The sequence below is a fragment of the Brassica napus genome, chromosome C9, assembly GCF_020379485.1.
Source record: "Brassica napus cultivar Da-Ae chromosome C9, Da-Ae, whole genome shotgun sequence".
Taxonomy (NCBI): domain Eukaryota; kingdom Viridiplantae; phylum Streptophyta; class Magnoliopsida; order Brassicales; family Brassicaceae; genus Brassica; species Brassica napus.
The window spans coordinates 62,636,451-62,661,501 of NC_063452.1; the positions used below are offsets into that span (position 1 = coordinate 62,636,451).

The following is a 25,051-nucleotide window of genomic DNA, read 5'->3' on the forward strand; positions in this document are numbered from 1 at the left end:
TCGATGAACAATGTCATTGCTATGGGAGGCATGGTTCAATTCAAATAGTCTAACCAAAGATCAAATCAATCAAGTCACATATATTTGATATATATATATATATATATAATGTATTCAACTGGAAGTAGTGCGAGACATGTATATTATTATGTATTTTATTTCCGGGAGCCTACAATTTTTTGACAAAAAGAGAAACTTTAAGAGAGTCCTACAAGAACCTGTTCATTTTTCATGTACTAAGGTCAGATGAACAGTGAATCATCTGTTGAAAGCGATCGTCTGTTCATGTACTGCTTCTTTTAGTGCTCTTCAACATTTATATCTCATTCATAAAAATTATATCTACAAATCAATCATTGGATCAGTCATCCACCTCCCATGTGCTTCCAAAAAGAGACTGTGCTATGATCCAATGATATCTTTAACTAGCACATACATTGTTTCTTCATCAGTTTATTATATCTCAATAAACCATTAAACACGGTTTTACATTCATGATTTGATTGATGGTTTTATCAACCTGATTTATGATAAAATAGACTACAGTCAGACAAGGGACTAATCCCAAGGCTGCTTTCGGTAGTGAGGTAGCTATAGCTGCGTTATGACTTATCGATAAGCGAAAAAGAAAATTGACATCTCTACTACAATCATTTCAGTGTATGCTTTTGTCAAAAAGAACCTCTCGAAACTATCTGCGTATAGGCAACCAAAGGAGTAAAGCTAAGGTTTGATTAGACAGAAAGTTTCCATAACAGAGATGGTAACAATACAGCCTTATCATGGACCACTCACTAACTACAAATGCTCGGGATTGTATGAGCGCATGTTCCAACTTTGAGTGCAGTAACAGCTGCAATCTTTAAGGCAGACACATCTGTTGACTTGACAGCATGGGTTGATATTCAACAGGTAATGCAAAATATGTTTCCAGCGACTTACTTAGCCACAGGTGATTCTCTATAGGGCCCATGCAGATTCAGGAAAAGATACTTACTTGTTGACTTGGAAGGCTAGCTGATCTCCGCCCAATGGTTTAGTGGCTTTACAAGTGGGAGAGGGACCCCTCCTCAGACATGCGCCATTATCACTAGTCTTTCGAGCTTTTGGCTACATTTAAGATGCTCAGTGGCCTCTCCTGCATTAGGGGTTCGTCCTGCAAATAAAGTTTTGATCATAACAAGACAAAGTACAGCTCTGAATCGACTGCTCAACTTTCCCCCTGGAATCTATCTGATATCTATGCTTTTTAATAGCTTAACTTTTCCGAGACAGCATTATGTGAGACTATTACAGATAGCATGGATTTTCTAAATCCACTAACAATGCATTGGTTAAGGTCAACAGTGACTAGGGAAGACAAAAAAATGTGTACAAGAAATCACAAAAGAAAATTAATATTTTTTTCTAACCAAACTAAGAGGTGCTTACTATTTTTTCCAGTGGGTTGAAACAGTCATCTGAGTCTCTGACATATAAAAGGCATCCCCGCAATGAGCCAGCTTGTGCTCAGAAAGAGTCCTTGAGAAAATGTAATCTGAATAAGCTGTATGGGAATCAGACAGTATATCATCACAAAAGTTTCTAGTAACCTGTGTCCTCCCTGCAGTTTTACAGGGAAGCTGCTGTGAAAAGTGAAAACTGGAACTTAGATCTATGAACAACATTTTCAAGCTAAATATTTGTTTCTTCTTCTAGAAGTTGCTTCACAAATAGGCTACATTTTGCGCAAAGGACTACTACATCGTAGATAGAAGATTCTTGTAGTACAATCAAAGAATCCAAGATCTAGTAAAGTACATACTCGCATTCACCTACTGGAGCTGACAAAGTAAAAATCTCATGTAGTCTTTTTAGAGTTGTCCGATGATTCATCTCTAGGGACTTGAGACTCTTCCTTGTTCTGCATAACTTGCTGGACACCCTCATGGTAACCTTTGATAAAGCTCGCAAGAGCATCTTTATAATTAGAAGCACGTGTCATGTACACACGATGTAAAGCAGGCCTTAAAGTCTCCATGCCACCTCTTGCAGCTACCGCTGTAACAACAGAAAATAAATGATTATCAACGAAAACGATAGACAAAAGATTATTCATAGAGTCAGCAAACTCAGATACAATCAAAAGTGGGCAATAGTAGGTTCTTACCAAGATCTTCCAAAACAGAGGGCTCTTTCTCAGTATCTTTGGCTTGTTTCTTGGGTTCAGCATCACCCTGCTTCTTGTAATCATTGGGACGAAGCTCAGGACCTATATCTCGCACCCAGCTTGCTGCATAAAGCCTTGAAGCTTCCTTCAACACCTTAATTACAAACAAATGAAGATTTCATCCAGTGATTAGCATTAGAATCTTCTCATATACTACTCTAAACATAGTTAGAAGCGAATTACACTATCAACAAAATCACAGATGATGAAATCAAATGATTCTATATCATCTGATGATAAAGACGTAATCGTTCACTATAAATCGAGACGAAACCAAATAGAGTGAAGGTAATCTCACGAGAAATCGCTCGTGCCAAGTCAATTTGCGGCGTTTAACGACGTGAGGAGGATCGGGAAGTGATGAAGGTAAGACGATTTCTTTGAGATCGTGACGGATGTAATCGGAGACCTTACGATACACAACCTTCAGCTTCATCTTCGCTTTCTTCTCGGAGGAAGCCGTTTACAGTCGCCGATTGCAGCAGCTCAGTTCGTATCTTTCTTTAATTTTTATTGGGCTTATAATGGGCTTTAAACAAAACAATTCGTTTTTTATATATTGGGCTTTTAATAAAACATGAGACATGGAGTGAGATTCTCTCTATCAGTGAGGTATAAAATGAAATTTGCATCTTCATGTAGTAATCATGGTTCTGTTTCTTCCTCAGGCTCCGTTTCATTTTGCATTTGCTTGACCTGGTCGAGCTGTCTTAATAGGTTCAATCTTTCGGATCCGTATGTTGAAGGTATCTGAACAAAGACATGTTTTGTGAACTTAATCAAAGAGAGAAAATAACAAAAGTAAGAGCATTACCAAGCCTGGGGCATATCTTTGAATTGCAGCAAGTATAGCCGCATGGCCAACTGGTGTTACCTGTTTTGACAATAAGCGTACGTATTAGATTAGTTCAACAACTCCAAGGATGAACAACCAATGCGGAGGGAAGAGTTTTTACTCACAGGAAGAATCATAAGGACACCAATGGGAACAACTGATGCTAAGTCAGCCACGGTTCTGCGCAGAGCTTTCTTTTCTTTCTCTGTTAATTCGTCTCCTATTACAGACCTCCTAAGCAGCTCCATAGCAGCAGCTGAATCAGATCCAAGAAGCTGAGTTCCTTGCCACACGTCCTATCAAAAAAAAATATCAGTAACTGTCATGAAGTAGACAAAATGTCGAAGAAACAAAGATGGTCAGAAGAAAAAAAAAACTGTTTTCTTAACTGTGCTTGTTTCTTTGATTTTATCGAGTGTTTTCTCAATGACCCTTTCTCTCTTTGAGCTCTGAACCAACTCCACACCTTTCGTACTACTGCTTGATGTAGAAGGATCCCCAGAGGTACTTCCCTGCAGAACGTGCCAAATTGATTGCCAAGGAATAAAGTGATGTGAGCTATAGTACTCGTGAGACAGACGCAAATAACATAAACGGATCCTTCTCTTTTTTTCCTTTTGGTTATGTGTACCACTTTAAAATCGAGTAACAACAAGCTTTACTAGAACTATAGCGATTTCTAATATTTACTAAATGTGTCGAAAAAACAAACATGTTGCAGCAAAGTCTGGTTACTACTGACCTCTTCATTTAACGAGTCATCTGTACTTCCTTGGACCCGCTTCTCCAGCTCTATCAGCTCATTCCTCAGAAGTTCGAACCGATAAATCTCATTGGGTTCTGAATCCACGCTATCAACCTTTTCTCTGGATCTCTCAATATATTCATCTGACTAAAAAAAATATCCAAAGATATTAACACAGCATCTTCTCACTTGGTTAAAACCAAATTCGAAATATCAAGTACAAAGGTATTAGGTGTAAGATATGCTTCACATAAGATAAGAAATTAAATACCAATAAGTTGGGAGCAGACTTCCTCCTTATAGGGCGCTCAAAGAAACCCCAGAATCCACGATTCTTACTAATGTAGATGCAAAACAATAAGTAAGTTTCAGCAAGAGAATAAAGGGGAACCTACAGCTTATAACTCAACACACAAAATTATAAAAATAACAGAACATGCAACATACCCTGTGCCTTGAGCTACAGAACTTATTGAATTATTTGTGTCGTTTCCTTTTAGATTCTGATGTCTTTCCTCAGATGACTCCTGAGAGCCACTGCCACCACCTCCCTGAGAACCATATGAGATTTTAGTCTTCCACACACGTTTAAGATAACGAAATGCACTCTTCTATATTTGTTTTCATATTATAGGCACCAAGACTGATACCACACTTCCTAAGAAGGGCTTAAACTCAAGGCCCACCAGCACTTAAATATCAATCATAATAACTGCATCAAGGGAAAGATCTGAAATAACAAGTAAACACCTCCTGAAGGGAAGCTGCTTTGGCTCTGAAAGACGCCTCCAAAAATTCAGCCTCTTTCTTAAGTTTCCTTATTTTCTCTAGGTCAGAGCAAGCGGCTTTTATTTCTTCCTTACCAGAGGCTGAGCTTGATGCATTCAACTGTTGTAGCAAGCTTTCCAGTCTCACAAGAGCTTCATCTACACTCTCTAGAGCCTGAGAGAAATAAGTGCTGTTAGTAGCTATAGTACTTTTGAAGTCACCAGAGTTTTAAACAAATAACTGGATTCAATAGTGTATTTTCATGACTAATACATAGTATACCAACCTTGTCAAATGGGCTCGAATCTTCAGTTGATAATGCATTCATGTCAACAAATCCTGCTTCTGTTACTGCCAAACTGCATCACACATTATCCAATTGCACACTGTCAAATTACTTAATAGTTAATTATAAAGGCATGCTCCATAACAAGGATGCAAACATGCAAAGTTCCAATGATGGATACACACCTTGATCTCCCCAGTTCTTCCTTGCACTGAATTAACTTGTTATGCCTAAAAATCAAAAATGAAAATCAGTTGATCGTCAATTTATTCGTTAACCATTCAAAATTTTGATAAACAAAAGGATACCCCTTGGATAAGAACTTTGCTGCCTTGACATTAGAAGGATTCTCTGGCCATTTGCTGTATTTAATAAAGATCTGTAGCCAATAAGAGCAAACATCAAATATTTGAGGAAGAGCATCATAATCAGGTGGCACTTCTGGTTTGCTCTTATGCCCATGTGCTTGTTTGCCTGGTTGCGGCTCCCTTTTATTTGGATAGAAAGGAAGCCACTCTAGTTCTTCACAGACAACCTACACTATGAATATTCATCATAAAACTTAAAATGAAAAAAAAAATTCCACCATTGAAGGTATGATTTATTCCTACCTCAACATACAACTGGTATGAACTAATAGCTGAAAGTTGAGGATATTGCAGGAGACTGCCCCCAATGAAGTGCCTTTAACAAAGAAAATAGCGAATGGTAAGGCGGATCGGCAGAGTATGACAAGCAAATAGAAGATAAACAATGAGTAACACCTGACAAGGTCTTCTACAGGATTCTCCAGAGAATCAGAACCGTTTGCAGCTAAAAAAGTCTGGGTGCTCCTTCCTAAAGCAATGAAGAATCCAAAAATAGCTAAATCTCTTTTCAGAACCTGCAAGGCCACAGTAACATGTGAACATACTTTGAGTCGTTATGTACACTTCACAGAGATTTTAAATGCTGCTTAGATATGTACACTGCAACTCTCTCTATTCATTACCTCGATACTTTCAGATGTTGCCAATCTCGACCATATTTTCTCTCGATCAATAGCCCGAAGCAGTTGGTTTTGTATGAGATCGACCCAGAAGACAACCTCATCTGTAGAGCAGTCACTTTCTACTCTACACGCAGCTGCACGTGGTCCAAAGTGAACAAGAAATTCTCTGCGTAGACCGAGGCTTTTCATTGAACGATAGGCCTGAGGGAGTGGAACAAGGTCAACAAATTTGTCCATCAATCTTCCTGTAGTATCTGGAATCATAGAGCAGAAGGGCAAGCACAAAAGCTTTGTTGGGCCGAGTTTTGTGACTGCTGCTATGCAGTTGAGCACAAGCATGAGAAGTGACACATCTATCTCATTGCTTGCAGCTGAGGACTTTCCTTTGGCATAGCTGGAATCAACCATACATAATCGTCATATTCCAAAAACTTATCAAACAAGTGTTTCACAGAGCTTGGTAATATGAAGAGAGTCAAAAGAAATGACATACGCAGAAGTAGCAGCAACAAATCGTTGGTCCCTTTCAAAACAATTCACAAAAGATGTCACTGCAGAAGGAACTTGGTCAGACCAAAACCATTCATTGGCTTCTGGGTGGCTGGAAGATAGTTTATCCCGCATCACACTATCAAGAGGAGCAGCTTGGCGAGATAAACTGCACGATGTGATTATTTAAACATCAAAACCATAAGCAACAACAACATGGGATTATTATTTAAACAGTAACTGCTAGCTTTGGAAAGATTTTAATGTTGATTAAAGGAAACTCTTTGGACGACTGTGGGGAAATTAATTATCAAATCAACACCACAAGAATCTCAAACTCATACTTTGTTGCATCCTCTTTTAAACGGCAACAACATAGTTCTTAGGCATTAAGAGAGTCAAGCAGTACCTCCTTTGCACAAAGACATTAAGATCTTCGTCTCTGTTGATTCCTCTAGATGAAACCTCAATTGCAGCTTGTAGTAATGAATACACTGAAGCCTGAGAATGATGAACAGAGGATGAGTTTAGCTATTATAGCTAAAAAAAATATGACTTTTTGGAAGCTAAACGCGCAATGGGACAAGAATTTTCTTTCTTCTTCACCAAATAACAATATCTGGCCCTGATATAAACAAAGTAAATAACTTTCAAATCCAGTTGCATACAGCCCTATCATGATACCAAGGAGGGTGACAACAAACCAGATACTGTAACACCGAAGTGGAACTAAAACGGGTACATACCTGATAAGAAAATGTCTTAACCCATGCATTTCTATCGACCCCCAGCCAGGCTGATGAGAACCATGGTAACATGGAAGAAGAAGTCTTCTTTAAAAGAGCAAGTTCAAAAGTTCTGGCAGAATCATGCAAAGACTGAACCAGTTCATCACAGTTGTACTCATCTTGTATAGAACCACTGAGTTTAGCCCCCATCTCCTCAACATCATCGCTGTGAGGAGTCCCATTGACAGCCACACCGTCGTCAGCAGATGCAAGAGGAAAAGGCTGCATTGTCCTCCGCGATTTATACAAGCTTATGTTCTTGTTTCCAAACCTACGAAGTGAGCTCCTTGATATGTTATCAAATTCCACAACCCTGCTGCAGGAATTCAAGGTTCCAATGGACATCCGCGTAAGACAAAGGGTTCGAAGAGCTACAAAGGCAAATAAGAAACACAATAAATCAAAAGAGGATCACCATAAATTCCTCAACACTGTACATGAAGGTCTGACTGGTTGACTATTCGGGAAACAAGAGAAACGAATAGAAAAGAAATGTACGGGAATAAAATAGCAGGAATGAAAAGGATTCGATTGTTCGTTGGTCACCATTCATACCAGCTATATATATGCTCTAACATAGCCTTCCCTCCCGACTTAGCTGTTTATACTAAGAAACGTCAAAATTACAACCAACACTTGACTTGCACACATAGGACTAAATTTCTCAGAGGACTGACTAACACACTGTTAAGGAAAATTCACCTAGGAAGAAAAAAAAAAACTCTTCCAAGTGCAAAAAAATACATTTATATTCAGCTCTAACAACCAATTTAAGCTGAATAGAAGAAGAACGTGAGCAGTCACGAAAGTACCCTAAAATCGAAGATGCACAAAGAAACAAATGGAAGGAGATTAATCTGTAAAGCTTGGGTGGTTTACCTTGACGATACGAGACCCGGCCGTTGTAGCTTAACGGCCATCTACCATGAAAGCTTCCAAAAGAAAAAGAAAAAAAAACAATTCAGCGGCAAATATCCTCTGGAATTTTGGTGGATGACGAAAACGAAATATCGCTGGGCTTGAATTGATGCTTATGTTTGGGGGGAGGGAGAAGGAGATGATGACGTGGCAATACGAGGATCTTTATCCGTTGGACGTGGAGGCCCCCCCGAAATATATATTTTCAATCGAATATTTCTTTCTTGATTGTTTAGCAAACACGTAACCGTAAGAGCATAATTTGATTATTATCTCTAATGAAAACGCGATATACAAAACAAACACACACTCCAGTAGAAAGCTCCATCCATTTCAGAGTTGAGAGTTTTAATTCCACACGATCTAACAAACGTATTCAGAGATCAAATGAAACAAGAGCAAGTGAAAAGTTAATGACGAAGTTTGCTCATGTCCCTACACACAACCACACTTCTAAAAGTGTTTCAACCATACCAAGAGATATTATAACAGAGGCCACGTCCAGCATTTTCTTTAGCTAATTTTCGATTTGGTTAGTCGATGACTCGCTGTGGCAAGCTACTTCCCCCTTGCTCAGGCGGTTCTCTAGCTACTGGTAAGCCACCAAAACTTTCCATCTCCTCTGGTACTTTAAACTTTTTATAAGATTAGGCATGTTCGTTTTAAAAACCCAGCAACTGGCGTCAACGACAATAAATAAAGCTACGAGGAAGTACGTCAGTCGCCAAGGATCTATTAGAGACAGAAAACCGGAGAACTAACAAAATCCTATCGCTACTAGTTCAACCAATGAGCCAATGAGCTTATGATTCAATCTTCAAAAAGACTGCGCTAATTTCCAACCTGAAACTAATTACTTTAGTCTATATTGCTAAGAGAAAAGACAATACTCTGGGAAACTTGTTCACGCCTCAATCTTCCATCCACGCTCAGACAGATCTTGAATCACACGCTTTGCAGCTTCTGCATTGTCGTTAAGAGGAGTGTAACTCCACTTCTCAACCATCTTGAAACATATATGAACAATCCAACGTAGAAGTTAACGTCAGAATTCACAATAACAAAAAAAAAAAAAAAGAAGAAGAAGAGCAGTTATTAGAATTACATTTTCTTTGCCGGTTAAAGGTCTAACAGCTCCTCTTTCACGAAGGGTCTTCTGGAACTCAGAGAATTTCCATGTACACCATTCAGCACCCACAACATACACTGGCTTCCTGCGTCGAGGATGAAGTTTCAGTATCATCTAAAGAATGATAAAAAGGAAAAAGGTAGTCGTTCTCTTGAACATACCCGGTAGTACATGCCTCGCTCAACATACTTATAGAGTCAGCAGTTATGATAAAAGCATCGGCTAAAGCTAGATGCCCCAGATGCGGATTAGGCTCTGAGAAATTGAAGAAGAAGATAAAGCATCAAACTTTGACACTGCTTTGACACTGATAAGTTGTTAATAACAACAAATCTTCACCTTTTCCATCCCAAATGTAGACTTTCGGGTTAGAAATCAATTCTCTAATTATGATCTCTTTGACCTGAAGAAAGATTGAGAAAACATGATGACCATATCCACTCCACATGAATGTGATATTCTCTAGAGAGAGTTCTACTTACCTTCTTCGGTGTTCTTCTTGAGAAAGATATTCTTAGGCTTCCACAGCTCCAGAGGATACTCTGAAGCATACCACACAACTGCTTAGCAAGATCAACACCATACAAACAGTTCCCTACACAAAATCAACAAAGGTTTAAATTAATCACAGTTATAATGACAACTCAAGTTCAGGCAATGCGTGTGATTACTTGTAGATCCTCCGATATTAACTACAACCAAAGGTTTTGACAGCGAGGCAAACTCTTCCTTCCATTCCAAAGCAGCCTTTCTCAGAGTAGATGAGTCAACGCTGTGAAGAGCTCCAGTAGTGAGAAACTGGATACCATAAATTCAAGCTTGTTAACAACTGGTTGTCATCAAAACGCCTTTTAGTGAACATCGAAAATGACACGTACCACATTTCTACCTGGAGGTTCACGTGGAGTCACCCATGGTCTGAGAAAGAAAGGGATTTGCCTCTTCCCTTCAGGTGTTAAAGAGAAGTAATCATGACGAGGTGTGATTACTAGATCAAATCTCTCGAGACGCGACCTTGGATGTTGCACCTGAATGCACAATGGACAACTAACTCAGCTTGCTAATCCAATCACATCACAAAGACAAAGTTAAAACAAGAATCACATGGGAAAATCTGCTAAAAACCATCATAAAAATTGTTTTTTTTTTAAAGGAAGAGACTTAACCTGAACAACAAAGACATAATCCATAGCTAGTCGTCTTATGGAGCTTGCGACAGAAATAGTATCACGACCAGATGCCACCACTAACAAAGGGCCAGTCCTGTCAACAGAAGAAAATAAGAAACATGAAAACAAATCTTTAAGTAGACACACAATCACATAGCTGATTCAAGATCAGAGCAGATTAAACTGTAATTCTAAGAACAAAACCAAATGAGCTAATATACTTGTCAAACGTACGACGAGCCATTGCAGCAATCTGCTTCGCATCAGCCACCTCAAACACATCCTTGATTCCTAAAGACATTTTCAGCAAACAAATCACTACCAAACATCAACATCACTTGCTGTGTCTTTGATTTCACTAAGCAATGTTCCAAAGTGTAAATATCAGTGGCACATTGAAATTGTACCAGATCTTCTGGAACCCGATTCATTTGCTTTAATGGATAATCCAGAACATATACAGCTGATGAAATGGCCAAGCTTTTTGTAAAGAGAGATAGGAAGCCAATGAAGCCACCTGTTGATTCCACCTCTTGGCCTAGCTACACTCTATACAATAGAAACAAACTCATAAACATTCAAAAATGGAATAAAGAGCCAAACTTTCGATTCTTAGATAGTGTTTTTTTTTGGACGGAGATTACATAGTAGAGGTGGCGATCGTAGAGGCCTAAGGATCGAATAAGGCCGATGCACTGATTCTCCGCGCCGGCGCAGCCGTTCCCGATCACGATAGCTCGTTTCACTACGCCGGAAAGTCCTCCTTGGGGATTTTCGGAGCGACCGGTGACGGCTAGTTCTGGTGGCTGTGTTGGTCGCATGACGGTTGAAGAAGTTTCTTCTTCTTCTCTGGGAAATTGAATATGACAACGAACCGAAATTAAAATATGAGGAGAACTAATTGAAATCGGATTAAACCGAAAAATGGCGCCGCCAAGTATTATTTTCGTATGAAGTCGAGTTTCGAAATGTTTTTTATTCAAAAAGAATCGAGTTTTGAAACTAGTTTCAAAAATATATAAAGTTAATGTTATATTTTGTTTTAAATTTTTTAATTTTTATGTTTTGTGTAATCATATATGTGTATACCATTTTTAAAAAATTATTAGTAAGAGGTTTTGATAATTATATTGAATTTGTATACACTTGTACCCAGTGTTTTGAAATCTGATCCAGATCCGCGGTTGAATCGGTAAATCCGGTGATCCGGTATGTAATCCGATTTGAGTTTTAAGAAAAATTCATTATTTAATAATACAGTAAAACCTACGAAACCCGCTAAAACCTAGAACCCGACTACCAAATTAAACCAGTGGTTGAATCAATGCATAACTTTTAATTATTAATTTTTTTAAAGTTATATTATTAGAATGTTTTTGTATTCTAATTAGGAAGTTAAATTTTTATTTTTATAAAAAGAAAGATGATATGATTTTGTAGATTAAATAAAACACGCTAAAATTGAGAATCCGACCAACCAGTTAAACCACTGGTTGAACCAATACATAACTTTTAATTATCATTTTTAGTTATATTATTTAGAATTGGTTTGCAATATAAATAGGAAGTTAAATTTTTAGTTTTTATAAAAAAAAAGATGATATGGTTTGTAGGTTATGAATCTATTAACAAAACTAATTGTTTGATTTGGATTAGTTTATTTTTATTATCAATTATCTATTATAATTTTATGATAGTCCACTGTATATATATGTTGTAAAATATAATAAAAGAAAATCCACAAGAAACCTGTGTAACTAATTGGTATGAAAAAATATTTTCTATTATTTTCTATCACCCAATAATACAGCATATTTGTTATTATCTTCTTTTATGTTGTATAGTATAAATAAAAAATCTTCAACTACGTTTTGACAGCACTATTAAGATAGCATCCATGGCATTTTACAGTGATCATAAAACGTTGTAGATAAATAAATGTAAAAATATTTTCTAAACGTATTTTAAAATTTAAAATTTAAATATTATAACTAAAAATATCATAAAATTCATTTTATATTTTAATTTATAGTCAGTAACAATATTATAATTTATATTACAAAAAAATAAACCAAGAATATCCACTATAAGTTGAAGTATTAATATTTCTCTTGCTGAAGATATGTAATTTAAATAGTGTAATCCAATTTCTTAAGGTTATTAGATATATCATAGTTTTCAGGTTTCTTAACTATATAAAAAAAACAAAGCCTATATTAAAGTTCATAACCCAATTTGGTTTAATCAATTTACGGGTTAGCTGTATAAATATTAGGATGATATGCTTTTTTGGAAAATAATAATAATATGATGATATAGCATTACATACTATACAGGGTTGTAGACTTGTAAGAAATGTATGTTATGGAACTAATGTCAGTCGACAGTTTTACTTATTAGCTACAGTTTTATTTATTAGCTATTGTTAGTGGGTTCCTGTTATCTTATATATTAAATCTTATATATTAAAATAAAAGTAACAACCTTGATTCATGTGCGATTTTTTTAAAAATAGATCTAATGGACATATTCCTAAAAAATCGCATTACATTTAATCTCTAATCTTATCATTTAAATTTTGGACCTACCAACAAATTTTATTGGGCTATCACATTAAAATAAAAGTAACAACTTTGATTCATGTGTGATTTTTTAAAAATAGACCTAATGGACATATTCCTAAAAATCACATTACATTTAATCTCTAATCTTATCATTTAAATTTTGGACCTACCAAAAAAATTTATTGGGCTATCAATAATTGAATTTAAGGAATAGATGATCTATTGGATTTATAGATAGTATAAATTAAATAGATATAATTTAATGTTGTAATACTATACCTCCATATGTTAAATATTTAAATATTTGTCGATGTTAACTTTTAAAATTATAAAGATTTTTTTTTAAATAACAAAAATTATATTATCTAACAATGATTAATCTTTACTACCTTAAACCAACGAAAACAATTTTAAACTATATATTTTATTTTTAAAATTAAACAAAAACTAAATGTTTAATTATTTACTCGATAATATAAATCTATAAAGCGAAAATTTTAATTTTTTAAAAACTTTCTAAATTTGTGAAATGTTACGATATCTTTGAATATGACAATAAAAAATATTTTACTAATATTTATATATATAGTTACAATTTTAATAATGAAATAATAATCCGAAAATATATATAGAAGAAGATACAAATACATTTGAAAGTTTAAAACAATCTATTCAATGAAAAAATATATACCGTAACCTTATTATATTTTAAAAATTGATAGACACATATAGGAGTATTATAATATATATTAATTTAGAATTAAAAACAAAATATTTATATAAAAATAAATAAAAACAAAAATCTGCACGGTTGCGCGGGTCGAGATCTAGTTAAGGAATTAAAGTAGTGGTTACAAAATATATATTTAGATACAGTTATAAATTATTATGGTTTATTTTTATAAGTATATATTATAGGATTATTTTTTTGGACTAAACCTATATTTAATAGGTCATGTTCATAATTTAATAGTATTGATTATGCACTGGTTTTGCTTGGTGAATATGGCACATGCCTAATATTATGGCTGCATTTAGTGATAATATCGAAATTTGGTTCCTAGATTTTAGGAGAATCACAACTTAATATTTATTGTAATTGGTTTGAAAAAAAGTGGGCCAAAAATAGAAGTATATTAGTTAATGCTTTTATGTACTTGTTTTGTAGATTCGATTGGTGGTAATCAATGTTGACGTTTTTTAAAACAAAAGGGAAAAATAGGTAATGACAGTCCGTTGTAAATAATTCTCAAAACCAATGGCACTATCCATTGCTTTAATGGTATAGATTTATCTTATACACCACTTTAACTTGTTTATATTATGATTTTACCTAACGTTTTCTTATAAATCTGGACTGTTTTTTTTTTTTTTTGCTAAATTATAAATCTGGACTGTTACTACTTAAACAAATCAATAGTTTTTTTCTTCTGTAACACGAACAATTATAGCTGATAATATCATAACATTTATATGTATAAAACAAGAAAGTTTTTACAGAGAGAAACATCATTTAAACATGGACAACATTTTGTGCTTGCTCTAGGGGTATTAAATTATTAGAGCTGGCATTGATAAAACATACATATACAAAACGTAAAACTAAGGTAGAACGGTTATCGCGACTACGCCACTGAGTGCCGCTGCAATAGCTCCGACCACAAATCCTGGTAGGTTTCCACCTCCAAACCACGAATCGAACGGTCCAGATCCAAGTGACACCACCATTTGTGGTATCACGATTGCCAAATTTAGAACTCCCAATGAAAGCCCTGTACGTAGAGTTTGCTATGTTAGAGAAAAGGGGCACCCGTTTTAAATTTGATAATATCTTAATATTTATGTTACAAAACAATGAATAAAATCATACGTTTTTACTTAATAATGTAACTTTAGATAAAAAGAAGAAAAAACAATACCTTGGCCGGCGCCAGAGCTACTTGATATTATGGAAGCTAGTGCGAAGGGGATACTGAAAGTGACCTATAGTAATAATACCAACAAAATGGGTTAATATGACTGACAGAATAATTAACGATTGCAACAAGAGAATTGGAAAAAGACAAGTTGGAGACTTACAGCTAGTGGAATACCAAGAAGAGCAAAGAGAGTCAATGCCCCAGCTCTAACGCCACCGGTCGGACCGGCGAATTCCCCGGCGGTTTTCCGGTGATCATCAGCCAACTTTGTAACCAAAACCGTCATGCCCAAACACACTGCTAGGATAAAGTTCACAACTCCCCAAAGCCGTTTAGCTCCACCCATCTTCCTACTAATCCATTCAACACCAAGCGACATGAACCCAAGAACGATGGCGTTTAACATCAGTCCCAACGCACCAACGTGTACTCCTTGGTTATAAAGCCTCTTCGAAATCTCGTTTCCTCCCGAGTCTCCACCGTACACCTCACGACCCATCCAGTCAGTATCGAACAAAAGAAAAGGGAACCAAGCGATCCAGTTTAAAGCCGTGACTATTATTAACATCCACATGGGACGCTCCATCACATTGAAGGCTCCAAGGATCTCTCCGAAGAACGGAGTTTTCACGTCTGTGTCTTCTTTCTCCCATTGCTTGTCTTTGACGTAGTAGAGCGACACAACGGTGAGGACCAGGAGGAGAATGATGGAGAGGAAGAAACAGCTCTTGAGATTTGCGCAGTATACATCGCACGCTTTAGTCATCGTGAACGGAAACATCTTGTGGAGGTTGGTGTACGATCCCGCGGCGTACCCCAAAATGTTTCCGACAGCCATGAAGAACGAGAAAAACGCGTTTGCGGTCCGCGTTTTCCTCGCGTCTCCCGCGGCTAAATCTGCAAGAAACGCGCGGCAAGGTCCTTGGAGAGTGTTGTTGGCTACGTCCAGGATCCAGAAACCAAGAGCGAAGAACCATATGGCACGTACCTTTTTTTTTTAACACACGTTAAATTTATTCAAATAAAAAAAATATTGTTACAAAGAATGTAACTGTTTTTCGAATAATATGTACCTTCACAGTCTCGTCGAGTTTGTCTCCAGCTAGCTTGCCGAGATCAGCGGCGTACCCGATGAGTAAACCAGCGACGGCGACGAGGACGGCTCCAGAAGCGATAAAGGGACGGCGACGACCGAATCTTGAGGTGCATCGGTCGCTGTAGTAACCGACGGTTGGTTGTACGAGCATGCCGGAGATGGGACCACATAGCCAGATGAGGGAGGACCACTTGTGTGGGATTCCGAGAAGCTGCACGTACGGAGTCAGGAGAGATAGCTGTAGAGCCCACCCGAACTGTACACCGGCGGCGATAGAAGATACGGATATGATTTTTCTAAGCGCTGATGGTTCACCGGAATGTACCACCACCGTGGAAGACGACGACTGCGTCTCTAACACCGCCCCATTTTTCGCGTCTTGGAGGGAACTCATGTCGACTTACAATTTGTTTTCTTTTGTGTGTTTGTGATGGATGAGACGAGAGATGTATATAGGGAAGGTGAAGAGGAGTGTGATCTTTGATAACTGTCGAACATTATATTTTTGGAATGTATAACATAACTGAATATTCGTTTGAAGTTGCATCACAGCTGTTTTGTGAAGTAAATATTTGTATACAATGCTGTAACTCACATATCCTTGTTAGATAATTTGTTTTATAATAATGGTAAAGTCAAACCGTAACGTTGGTATAAAACTATAAACTATAAATACTGCATTAACAAAAATCCGTTACTTTTTAATCCATTCCCATCTAATTATGTTGACATGTAACAGATATTAGTGACAAAATCCAGTTATTATACTAACCTATCTAACGCGTATATATCCTTGTTAGATTTGTTTTTATAACAGAACTAAGAGCACCATTAACCCTTGCTTAATTTATTTTTTATTTTTTGGTTTTTCTTCTGATTTAAAAAAAAAAAATTAAAAACGAACCAATCGCGGACCGCCACGTATCAGTGGGGTCCGCGAAACAGTTCTAACACCGGTGCTTAATTAAGCAGAATAAGCACCGGTGCTTAGTTTTTGTGTGAGTCTCACTCGCTATTATATTAATTTTTTGCAAAGCACCCCCTCTAAGCACCCCCATTAATCATTCTCTAACATATTTTCCTAAATCATTCCATCTAAATGTTTTGACACGAGACACTTTACTTGTGTGACATTTCCTTGTATCTTTGTGACGATCATGTTACATGGGCTTAATAGAACATGGGCTTACGATGGGCCTTAAGTTCAATATTCAAAAGCCACGTAGGAGGCTCGATTAGGGCAGAACATGTCTCCCATATATAAAGCTTACTCGCTGCTCTTGTCTGAATTCCTATGGTGTATTCGTAGCGAATTAGGGTATATTTTTTAGAACGATGTTCTTCTCATTTGTTAAGCGCGCAGCCCTTAAGATCGCCTTCCAAAAAAGCTCAATGGAAGCGTGTCGAGTCATAGCTGCGCTATATTGAAAAAAACCATAGGGTCTGTTCTTTAGGGTTCTCCTAAGCAACTCATCCGCCATTTTTCTTCCTGATTTTTTTTCGGCACGAGGCCTTTTTCGTCATTAGAATCTGTAGTCACCTTTTCTCTACTCTCTTCGGATATAAATTTAATATTTTTATCTGCTAGAGATGTTAGCGTTAGGGGATTTTCAGATCCTAATTCGAGTTTACAGTATCTCGTGCTTTATAATCTGGTTGAATACATATTTTTATTTGTTAATTGTTTTTTTTGTTTTTGGAAAAGGGTGGAAAATGAGGAACAAATAAAATGTGAATCAAGACATTAAATGTTTTGGAAAAATGTACCAAATTTTGCTTATTGATATTCTGATTCCACCATAGTTTTATCAATTGATTTGTTTTTTTAGTGATCTCTCTGTTGCGATTCCATAAGGTTCTAAAGGATGATTGTAAGAACTTTAAACTTTGTCAACGAATTAACTCACCTTTTTTTTTGTAACAAAGACAAAGTTTAAACTTCTTAGCATCGTCGTTTAGTTGGGGAATTTATGTTGGCGAGTTGTGTAGATTGGTCTGAAAGCATCAAAGATTATTCGTTACATTATCGGTGATATGTTATAACATGTATAGTATTTTTTGTAGTCAGCTCGACTCTCAGGAGCTGAAGATTCTTTCGTTGAATAACTTAGATGGTTGAAACCCGGAGAAGACCAGTACGATTATTGATGTTGTTAGAGATTACATTTAATAGTTTTCGTTACATTCTTATCTCATTGTTAGAGAATACATTTAGTAGTTTTCGTTACATTGTTAGATCTTTTGTAACCTGGCTGCTTGACTCTATTCACTTTTATATCTATTGTTTTACTCGAAATCTGCAAACTTTTATTCACAAGACAAGAACAAACAAAATAAAACGAAAAGGGAAAGTCGCACCATGGATTCCCAAATCTTTTATTTCTAAATACTAAGATAAAATCATGTAAGATCAGTCTCGATGTTTACGGCTACTTCATTGGAAATTTTGGATTTGATAATAGGTGAAAATGCGACCAAAATCGGGGAAAATTTGAAAACAGAGCGTACTTCATATGACGTTCAAAAACTAGTAATGAATCTCTTGTATTGTTTACTATGATGTTTGTTGCATTGCAGTGCATTGCAGCACTCGTCCTTGGAAACTTCTTCTATTGCTATCTATGACTAACTAATACATATAAAGCTTTCTGATATTTGATTGTGTTTGCTTGCATCATGGCATGCTGACTAGTGACAACGAATCAGATGCGTGGATTATTGCTACTTCTTTGTTCCTAATTTAAATTAGTAAATATATTATTTAACATCTGTTGTCGGTAAGGTAATCAAAATCCACACATATTAGCTGAAACATATCATAAACTTCTAATGAAAACTATTCTAAAAAGGCATTCTCTATATGTAATCCATTTATACATATTTGATGATTTATTTTTTATTTTCCATTTCCCAGTGTTATTATATAGTATATTAACCTAATTAATGATTTCATTTTATAAGTTTTAATTTAATTTTTAAAAAAGTTCTGGAGTAATTCTAATCATTAAAACTGAAATGCAGAATAATACTTGTTTATTTTTAAATGGTTTTTAACATATTTTTTCCTAAAACTAATTCTACGCACTTTATTAATTATATTTTATAATTAATTCAACATCATTTATTGCAAAGTATAAACATAATTTACATATTTTAAAATGTTTTATTACATTTTTTTTTGTCACTCTTCCTAACCTTTTCATTAATTATATTTAATATAATAATTCAATATTGTTTATTTTATGTGTTAAATAATAATAATAATTTAAAATAGTTTTATTCGTAACAAAAATTCAAACCAGTTAACAAAAAACTTTTTATATTTTACACTATAAATTTTTGGGCGTGGTTTGAGTGGGATACTTTCGGTGGTCCATGTAGGTTCGTAAGAACTCAAAAATATCTAAATAAACTATCCATTTAAAATTGCCAATAAACGATATTTTTTAAGGTAAAAATTAAAATCGGGTCAAAAACTCTAGTTCGGTTTAAAGATAAAAGTCTGATGGCCTCTATTAGGCCTGAGCATAAAATCTGGAATCCGAAATCCGAACCCGAACCGAAAAACCTGACCCGTTATCCGATCTGAAACGTAAAAATACCCGAACGGATCTTGTAGGGTGGCACAAAAAATATATGAACCCGAAGTGTTATTAACCGAATCCGAACGGGTAACCCGAAAAATCCGAAATTAATAGTCAATATAAATATTTTGAAATATATATAAGTATTCCTATTATTAAATTCAACATTTGTAGTAATATTATATATAATAATAAATATTAAAATTCTAATAAATGCTTTAATTACACAATTAGTTATAAATAAGTATTTTATAATTTGTTCATTGAAATAAAAAGTCTACTCTCTATAAGGCAATACATATTGTTTACAAATGATGTTTGTTTTCATGCTTGATTGTTATTTTATCAATTTTATATGTGATAGATTAATTTTTATTTAATTTAGATGTTTTTCTTTATGCTTTACTTCAAAAATTTTGTTTTTTACTTTGGTTATATCCGAACCGAACCGATATAACCTGAATCCGTACGACATATGATTACTTTATGGGTTTTATGATGCAATACAATTTTGAACCGAACCCGAAGTGTTATTATCCGAATCCGACCTGTACTAATAAAATTTTAGTATGAAACCTAGAAGCGTAAACCCGAAAATCCGAAAACCCGAAAAACCCGATCCGAATGCCACCGGATACCCGAACTCTAGGCCTAACCTCTATTGAACGAAAGCTTTCTTGCTTGTGCACCGAAAGTTAAACCAAACACAAACACGTGAATAAACAAACTATTGCGACTAAGAATTACTAAACCGGCCACTCTAAAGGAGAGAACATTGACTAAACCGGGTTTTATCGATCTATCGGGTCGTTGTTTGTTGGTTGATGGAGAGCAGCACAGAGCAAGCGAGGAACGTGATGCAGAGCCCCAGATCTCCGTCGTCTCAGCCCTATTTGTCAGCTTCCGTCACCGATCCCGTCAAATTAGGCAATGGCGTCCAAGCTTACATCTCTTACCGAGTCATCACCAAGGTCTTATTCAACCCTGATTCTCTTAGTCTAGGGTTTCTATGCTGTTGCGATTCGGATGATAAAGAATTTCGAATTTGGGTGTGATTGATCATTGGGTCTTCGTGAATTTTGTTTAATTTGTGACGAATTTGTATTAATTTTGAGGCAGACGAACTTGCCGGAGTATCAAGGGCCGGAGAAGATTGTTATCAGACGGTACAGTGATTTCGTGTGGTTGAGGGATCGGCTTTTCGAGAAGTACAAGGGCGTTTTCGTTCCTCCTCTCCCTGAGAAGAGTGCTGTTGGTAAAGTAGCTAACCTTTCTCTACTTACAACACATTATCTATTTTGACTCAAAAGAGATATGTTTCTCTATCTGTTAAAGTTGATTGATGGTTTTGAGAGAGTATTGTATGGAGAATTTGTTTTCTGGGTTTCCTTTGCTCATTTAGCTTTTGGTTAGTTATCAGTTAAGAGGTTTCTGATTACCATCGTGAATGTAGTTTAAGATATGCTTTGTTGATGATGTATATACATGTCTGTATCTGTGAAATTGATTGATGGGTTTCAGAGAGTATTGTATGGAGAATTTTTCATCTGGGTTTCCTTTGTTCAGTTAGCTTTAGGTTGGTTATCAGTTAAGAAGTTTCTGATTACCATCATGAATGTAGTTTTTTTTCTCTTGGCGCTCAAGCTCTGTTAGATCTTTAGTACAGTGGGTGGAGTCAACAATATGGTTGTTAATAGTATTAACTTAATACTCCTTTTTTTTTGGCAGAGAAATTCCGCTTTAGTGCTGAATTTATTGAAATGAGGCGAGCAGCGTTGGATATATTTGTTAATCGGATAGCGTCACACCCTGAGCTTCAGCAGAGTGAGGATCTCAGGACCTTTTTGCAAGCTGATGAAGAGGTAAGCGACCTGGACTTTACATTTCTGGCGATTTTTGTGGTTGTTTCACTTAAGAATGCTAATAAATTGCATGTACTGCGTCCCTGAGGGACTCTACTTTTTATTTTTGGAAGGTTTTTTTTTTCTTAGGATTTGACAGTTTACCTTTCTTTTCAGACAATGGAAAGATTCAGGTTTCAGGAAACTGGTATATTCAATAAGAAGCCTGCAGATTTTATGCAAATGTTCAGGGTAAGCATTCCTTTTTCCTGACCATGTTAAAACTATTTTCAACATCATACAAGACCCAGCAGCATATACATGTTGGGATGCTATTAGGAAGTTCAATCTAAATTTTAGCTTGTGGAGCTAATACTAGACTCACTTAATATGGCATTGTTCTCTGTCATTTCTTGCCTGTAAGTTAAGTTATCTGTAAGAGTTGAAAGCTTCCATTTTGGTTACTTAACTACTAGGACGTTTATTATGAAATTAGCATTTCTTGCCAGTAATTCTTCACATTGTTATAACTATAAGAGTTACAAGCCGCCATTATGGTTTACTTAAATATAAGATTGAAATCCAAACGCAAAATCAAGACTTAGCAAATGTGGAATTTATTTTTGAGTTCCTTTCATTCTTCTCGCTATGTTTCATGCCCTTTGTTAACTTTAGGGGTGCTCTATTATCTTACAGGATGTGCAATCAAAAGTTAGCGATGCTGTCCTCGGAAAAGAAAAACCTGTGGAAGAAACTACTCCTGAATATGAGAAGCTTAAACACTACATTTTCGAGCTTGAGAACCACTTAGCCGAGGCTCAAAAGCATGCGTATCGCCTCGTCAAGAGGCATAGAGGTAGTAAAAATACATCACAAGTCCATCTATAACGTCTCTCTCACACATTCCATTCTTCCCTTTGCTAATTCTGTGATGGATCTTCAAATTTGATTTTTCTTTTTTTAACCTGATGGCAGAGTTGGGCCAGTCACTGTTGGATTTTGGCAAGGCTGTAAAGCTTCTTGGGGCTTGCGAGGGTGAACCTACAGGAAAATTATTTTCCGATCTTGGCACCAAATCCGAACTGGTATCGATTAAGCTCCAGAAAGAGGTATGTGTAGTGCCACATTTGCATATATGCTATTATCCTACTTCTGTTGTATGCTTTTATAGATCTACCCTACAACTATTTGTAGGCTCAACAAGTCCTGATGAACTTCGAGGAACCCTTGAAGGACTATGTTCGTTATGTGCAGTCGATTAAGGTGAGTTCTCCAGCCTTCGCCTTTGGGATTGGATTCTCTTGCCTGCTGCGTTTTACTAGTTTTGGACACTACACATAAAACTCGACCCTCTTGTTTCTGTTTTGTGTTTAACCAGGCAACCATAGCAGAACGAGCCACTGCATTCAAGCAACATTGTGAATTGGCCGAAACAACAAAGTTAAAGGAAATAAACCTGTATGATGATGGCTTCTCTCTCTCTCTCGTCTGTTCTCTACTATTGGAACATTCTATTAAATTTTCTCTGTTGTTATTGCAGTGACAAACTCATGCTCACACGCTCTGACAAAGTAGGAGAAGCTGAGATCGAATACAGAGAGGTAACAACAACAACTTAATCTTTCTCTTGAAGACATCTTTTTGGTGCGTTAACTCGATAATAATAATAATGCAGATGAAAGCAGAGAGCGAGGAAGCAACGATAAGATTTGAGAGGATAGTGAAGAGGATGAATGAGGAGATAGTGAGGTTCCAAGAACAGAAGACGGAAGAGATGGGAGTAGCGTTCCATCAGTTTGCCAAAGGACAAGCTCGCTTAGCAAACGGCATTGCTGATACCTGGAGAGCTCTTCTTCCCAAACTTGAAGCTGCTTCTTCTGCTTGAATAAAAAAAAACTTGTTTTTGTGTGTGTTTTGGTTTTCTAACAATTTCTGGTGTTTTGGTGAACTCCAACTTTTAGTTATAAACTTGACTCGTTTCCTTCCACTTGTAAAGATATATTGTATGCTGAAGTCTCTTAATCACATACAAATATTTAAAACTGAGGATTCTTCTTTTAAATCAAGATTTCATGATAACTACATTATAAATCACCTAAATTATACCAAAACTCGGTAGCTTTTATACAATCTCAGCTGAGCTTCAGTCTTTGTTCATGTGATGCCACTTGGATGTATGGAATATTTACTTTCCGATTTAGTGTTGTATAAATTGAGTATAAATTAAGTTAGCTACTGGAACAACAAGACAGTTTGGCCGAGTGGTCTAAGGCGCCAGATTTAGGCTCTGGTCCGCAAGGGCGTGGGTTCAAATCCCACAGCTGTCACACTTTTTGTTCGTTACTAAACCCTATTTTTATTAAAGTAGTTCGTCGCCGGTGATACTGATATCCTCTTTCGTTTCCACTAAACCTTAACCATCTGCAGCTATGGTAAACCAGTTTCTCTAAACATATCTTCTACTCCATGGATACTTTTCTTGTAGATAGTAGTAACTGGGTGTGCTCTGTCTCTCTCTCTCTCTCTCTCATATATATAGTCGAGGAGAAAGACAAGAGAGCCCAAGGAGGAAACTGTGACTCTAGGACCAGCTGTCCGCGATGGTGAGCAGGTTTTTGGAGTTGTTCATATCTTTGCTTCCTTCAATGACACATTCATTGTAAGTTTCTCTTTGTCTTCTTTTTTTTCTTTTTCTTGAATACTCTCATTTACGTTAAAATCTTTATTTCATTTTTTTTTGCAGCATGTGACTGATCTGTCTGGAAGGGAAACTCTCGTTCGTATCACTGGTAAAGTCCCCGATCCTTTTTATATGTTAATATTTTGCAAAAAGGTCTTACAAATTCACTTAGATGGATTTGTTATTAGATGATGCTTTAGGGTTAGAGTTGTATTTCTCGGGGTGATGAGTGTGAAAATTGGTTGCAGGTGGAATGAAAGTGAAGGCTGATCGTGATGAGTCCTCTCCTTATGCTGCTATGCTTGCTGCTCAAGATGTTGCTCAAAGATGCAAGGTTTTATTATATCTATTATATTATATATATTTAGAGCTGTTTTTGAGACTTTTTTTTTTTGAACCGTGGTTACAATTGTGATTTACCTCAGGAGCTTGGCATTACAGCTATGCATGTGAAGCTCCGTGCCACTGGAGGGAACAAGACCAAGACTCCAGGTCCTGGGGCTCAGTCTGCTCTACGAGCTCTTGCTCGTTCTGGCATGAAGATTGGTCGCATTGGTAAACATTTATTATCTCTCTCTCTCTCTCGTTGTAATGACAATTATTAAAAAATAAATAAATAACTTATTCCAATGTGTTGCAGAGGATGTGACTCCAATTCCAACTGATAGCACCCGTAGAAAGGGTGGTAGAAGGGGAAGACGTCTCTGATTTGTTTCTTTCTCACAATCTCTCATTTGGTGCTACTTTCTAATTCCCCGGAACTCTTGTTGCTATTGTTTTAATAACTTTGCATTTCATTTCTTTTATATGATACATCACTGAAGATGTTTAATTAAAGATAAAATTAGTCTGAAAAAATCTATTTAGTTGTTTAGCTAACCCAATTAAAAAATAAAAACGAAGAAAAAAATAGGACACCAGCTAGCTCAACTGGTAACACCTGAGAGAGGTCACGAGTTCGAGTCTTGGGCGGGGAGGAGTGTCCAGGACCATAACAGGTACAGATAAAGGCTGGCTCCGGACCTAGGGGGGATTAAGAC

The 25,051-nt window shown here is 36.3% G+C and overlaps 6 protein-coding genes and 2 non-coding genes across 14 annotated transcripts; 4 read left to right on the top strand and 4 right to left on the bottom strand.

Moving 5' to 3' along the window:
• Window positions 1–437: 437 nt before the first annotated feature.
• Window positions 438–2,859, bottom strand: LOC111212149. Of its 4 annotated transcripts, none has more exons than XR_007328167.1 (5): window positions 2,508–2,859; window positions 2,150–2,303; window positions 1,805–2,040; window positions 1,432–1,546; window positions 438–1,156 (listed from the first exon to the last, which is right to left on the bottom strand). XR_007328167.1 is itself a non-coding variant. In XM_048767242.1 (4 exons), the coding sequence occupies exons 1-3, from the start codon at window positions 2,643–2,645 to the stop codon at window positions 1,841–1,843; spliced, it is 492 nt and encodes a 163-aa protein (XP_048623199.1). In that variant the 5' UTR covers window positions 2,646–2,859; the 3' UTR covers window positions 438–1,546; window positions 1,805–1,840. The 4 variants fall into 4 exon arrangements, 2 of the variants coding, with proteins under 2 accessions (XP_048623199.1, XP_022569297.2); XR_007328168.1 differs by having other exon boundaries at window positions 1,432–1,603; XM_048767242.1 differs by having other exon boundaries at window positions 438–1,546.
• LOC106388608 lies at window positions 2,737–7,456 on the bottom strand. Of its 2 annotated transcripts, none has more exons than XM_048767238.1 (17): window positions 7,070–7,456; window positions 6,733–6,824; window positions 6,328–6,492; window positions 5,835–6,228; window positions 5,608–5,726; window positions 5,455–5,527; window positions 5,152–5,222; window positions 5,029–5,073; window positions 4,844–4,916; window positions 4,540–4,731; window positions 4,237–4,340; window positions 4,061–4,127; window positions 3,787–3,936; window positions 3,434–3,556; window positions 3,170–3,340; window positions 3,024–3,083; window positions 2,737–2,959 (listed from the first exon to the last, which is right to left on the bottom strand). In XM_048767238.1, the coding sequence occupies exons 1-17, from the start codon at window positions 7,454–7,456 to the stop codon at window positions 2,855–2,857; spliced, it is 2,391 nt and encodes a 796-aa protein (XP_048623195.1). In that variant the 3' UTR covers window positions 2,737–2,854. The 2 variants fall into 2 exon arrangements, with proteins under 2 accessions (XP_048623195.1, XP_013684171.2); XM_013828717.3 differs by having other exon boundaries at window positions 5,152–5,378.
• Window positions 7,457–8,344: 888 nt separating this feature from the next.
• Window positions 8,345–11,269, bottom strand: LOC106388609 (mitochondrial fission protein ELM1-like). 3 transcript variants are annotated; one of them, XM_048767241.1, is made up of 12 exons: window positions 10,972–11,269; window positions 10,735–10,876; window positions 10,549–10,618; window positions 10,325–10,421; window positions 10,037–10,186; window positions 9,830–9,956; window positions 9,641–9,753; window positions 9,498–9,561; window positions 9,320–9,413; window positions 9,135–9,243; window positions 8,920–9,035; window positions 8,345–8,651 (listed from the first exon to the last, which is right to left on the bottom strand). In XM_048767241.1, the coding sequence occupies exons 1-11, from the start codon at window positions 11,146–11,148 to the stop codon at window positions 8,934–8,936; spliced, it is 1,245 nt and encodes a 414-aa protein (XP_048623198.1). In that variant the 5' UTR covers window positions 11,149–11,269; the 3' UTR covers window positions 8,345–8,651; window positions 8,920–8,933. The 3 variants fall into 3 exon arrangements, with proteins under 3 accessions (XP_048623198.1, XP_048623197.1, XP_048623196.1); XM_048767240.1 differs by having other exon boundaries at window positions 8,345–8,657; XM_048767239.1 differs by having other exon boundaries at window positions 8,345–8,664.
• A 3,057-nt stretch (window positions 11,270–14,326) lies between these two features.
• On the bottom strand, window positions 14,327–18,816 carry LOC125575726 (putative sucrose transport protein SUC6). The gene is made up of 4 exons (XM_048767243.1): window positions 15,884–18,816; window positions 14,971–15,798; window positions 14,811–14,874; window positions 14,327–14,663 (listed from the first exon to the last, which is right to left on the bottom strand). Exons 1-4 carry the CDS (start codon window positions 16,298–16,300, stop codon window positions 14,494–14,496), a joined length of 1,479 nt encoding a protein of 492 aa, XP_048623200.1. The 5' UTR covers window positions 16,301–18,816; the 3' UTR covers window positions 14,327–14,493.
• Window positions 17,616–17,703, top strand: LOC125593780. The gene has a single exon (XR_007329671.1). It is a non-coding gene; the product is annotated as a small nucleolar RNA snoR120 (small nucleolar RNA).
• A 1,354-nt stretch (window positions 18,817–20,170) lies between the features above and the next one.
• LOC106432228 (sorting nexin 1) lies at window positions 20,171–23,377 on the top strand. Its single transcript, XM_013873076.3, has 10 exons — window positions 20,171–20,461; window positions 20,610–20,745; window positions 21,219–21,352; window positions 21,509–21,583; window positions 22,028–22,187; window positions 22,307–22,440; window positions 22,526–22,594; window positions 22,710–22,789; window positions 22,872–22,932; window positions 23,007–23,377. The coding sequence occupies exons 1-10, from the start codon at window positions 20,315–20,317 to the stop codon at window positions 23,214–23,216; spliced, it is 1,206 nt and encodes a 401-aa protein (XP_013728530.2). The 5' UTR covers window positions 20,171–20,314; the 3' UTR covers window positions 23,217–23,377.
• Window positions 23,378–23,578: 201 nt separating this feature from the next.
• TRNAL-UAG lies at window positions 23,579–23,658 on the top strand. Its single transcript has one exon. It is a non-coding gene; the product is annotated as a tRNA-Leu (tRNA).
• Window positions 23,659–23,723: 65 nt separating this feature from the next.
• LOC106432183 (40S ribosomal protein S14-2) lies at window positions 23,724–24,806 on the top strand. The gene is made up of 6 exons (XM_022711894.2): window positions 23,724–23,763; window positions 23,871–23,990; window positions 24,075–24,120; window positions 24,260–24,345; window positions 24,437–24,566; window positions 24,652–24,806. The coding sequence occupies exons 1-6, from the start codon at window positions 23,761–23,763 to the stop codon at window positions 24,717–24,719; spliced, it is 453 nt and encodes a 150-aa protein (XP_022567615.2). The 5' UTR covers window positions 23,724–23,760; the 3' UTR covers window positions 24,720–24,806.
• Window positions 24,807–25,051: the final 245 nt, after the last annotated feature.

Excerpts from the sequence above, each read along its gene's own strand:
- LOC111212149 (XM_048767242.1), bottom strand. The coding sequence starts at position 2,645 with ATGAAGCTGAAGGTTGTGTATCGTAAGGTCTCCGATTACATCCGTCAC. Across the intron at positions 2,304-2,507 it reads CTTGGCACGAGCGATTTCTC|GTGTTGAAGGAAGCTTCAAG; the intron begins GTGAGATTACCT and ends TTTGTAATTAAG. Across the intron at positions 2,041-2,149 it reads CTCTGTTTTGGAAGATCTTG|CGGTAGCTGCAAGAGGTGGC; the intron begins GTAAGAACCTAC and ends CTGTTGTTACAG.
- LOC106388608 (XM_013828717.3), bottom strand. The coding sequence starts at position 7,456 with ATGTCCATTGGAACCTTGAATTCCTGCAGCAGGGTTGTGGAATTTGAT. Across the intron at positions 5,528-5,607 it reads CCTGTAGAAGACCTTGTCAG|GCACTTCATTGGGGGCAGTC; the intron begins GTGTTACTCATT and ends TCTTTGTTAAAG. Across the intron at positions 3,084-3,169 it reads GTGTCCTTATGATTCTTCCT|GTAACACCAGTTGGCCATGC; the intron begins GTGAGTAAAAAC and ends TTGTCAAAACAG.
- LOC106388609 (XM_048767241.1), bottom strand. The coding sequence starts at position 11,148 with ATGCGACCAACACAGCCACCAGAACTAGCCGTCACCGGTCGCTCCGAA. Across the intron at positions 9,957-10,036 it reads AACCTCCAGGTAGAAATGTG|TTTCTCACTACTGGAGCTCT; the intron begins GTACGTGTCATT and ends TATGGTATCCAG. Across the intron at positions 9,036-9,134 it reads CTTTAACCGGCAAAGAAAAT|ATGGTTGAGAAGTGGAGTTA; the intron begins GTAATTCTAATA and ends ATATGTTTCAAG.
- LOC125575726 (XM_048767243.1), bottom strand. The coding sequence starts at position 16,300 with ATGAGTTCCCTCCAAGACGCGAAAAATGGGGCGGTGTTAGAGACGCAG. Across the intron at positions 15,799-15,883 it reads AACTCGACGAGACTGTGAAG|GTACGTGCCATATGGTTCTT; the intron begins GTACATATTATT and ends TAAAAAAAAAAG. Across the intron at positions 14,664-14,810 it reads TAGCTCTGGCGCCGGCCAAG|GGCTTTCATTGGGAGTTCTA; the intron begins GTATTGTTTTTT and ends CTCTACGTACAG.
- LOC106432228 (XM_013873076.3), top strand. The coding sequence starts at position 20,315 with ATGGAGAGCAGCACAGAGCAAGCGAGGAACGTGATGCAGAGCCCCAGA. Across the intron at positions 22,441-22,525 it reads CGATTAAGCTCCAGAAAGAG|GCTCAACAAGTCCTGATGAA; the intron begins GTATGTGTAGTG and ends AACTATTTGTAG. Across the intron at positions 22,595-22,709 it reads GTTATGTGCAGTCGATTAAG|GCAACCATAGCAGAACGAGC; the intron begins GTGAGTTCTCCA and ends GTGTTTAACCAG.
- LOC106432183 (XM_022711894.2), top strand. Across the intron at positions 23,991-24,074 it reads CCTTCAATGACACATTCATT|CATGTGACTGATCTGTCTGG; the intron begins GTAAGTTTCTCT and ends TTTTTTTTGCAG. Across the intron at positions 24,567-24,651 it reads CATGAAGATTGGTCGCATTG|AGGATGTGACTCCAATTCCA; the intron begins GTAAACATTTAT and ends AATGTGTTGCAG.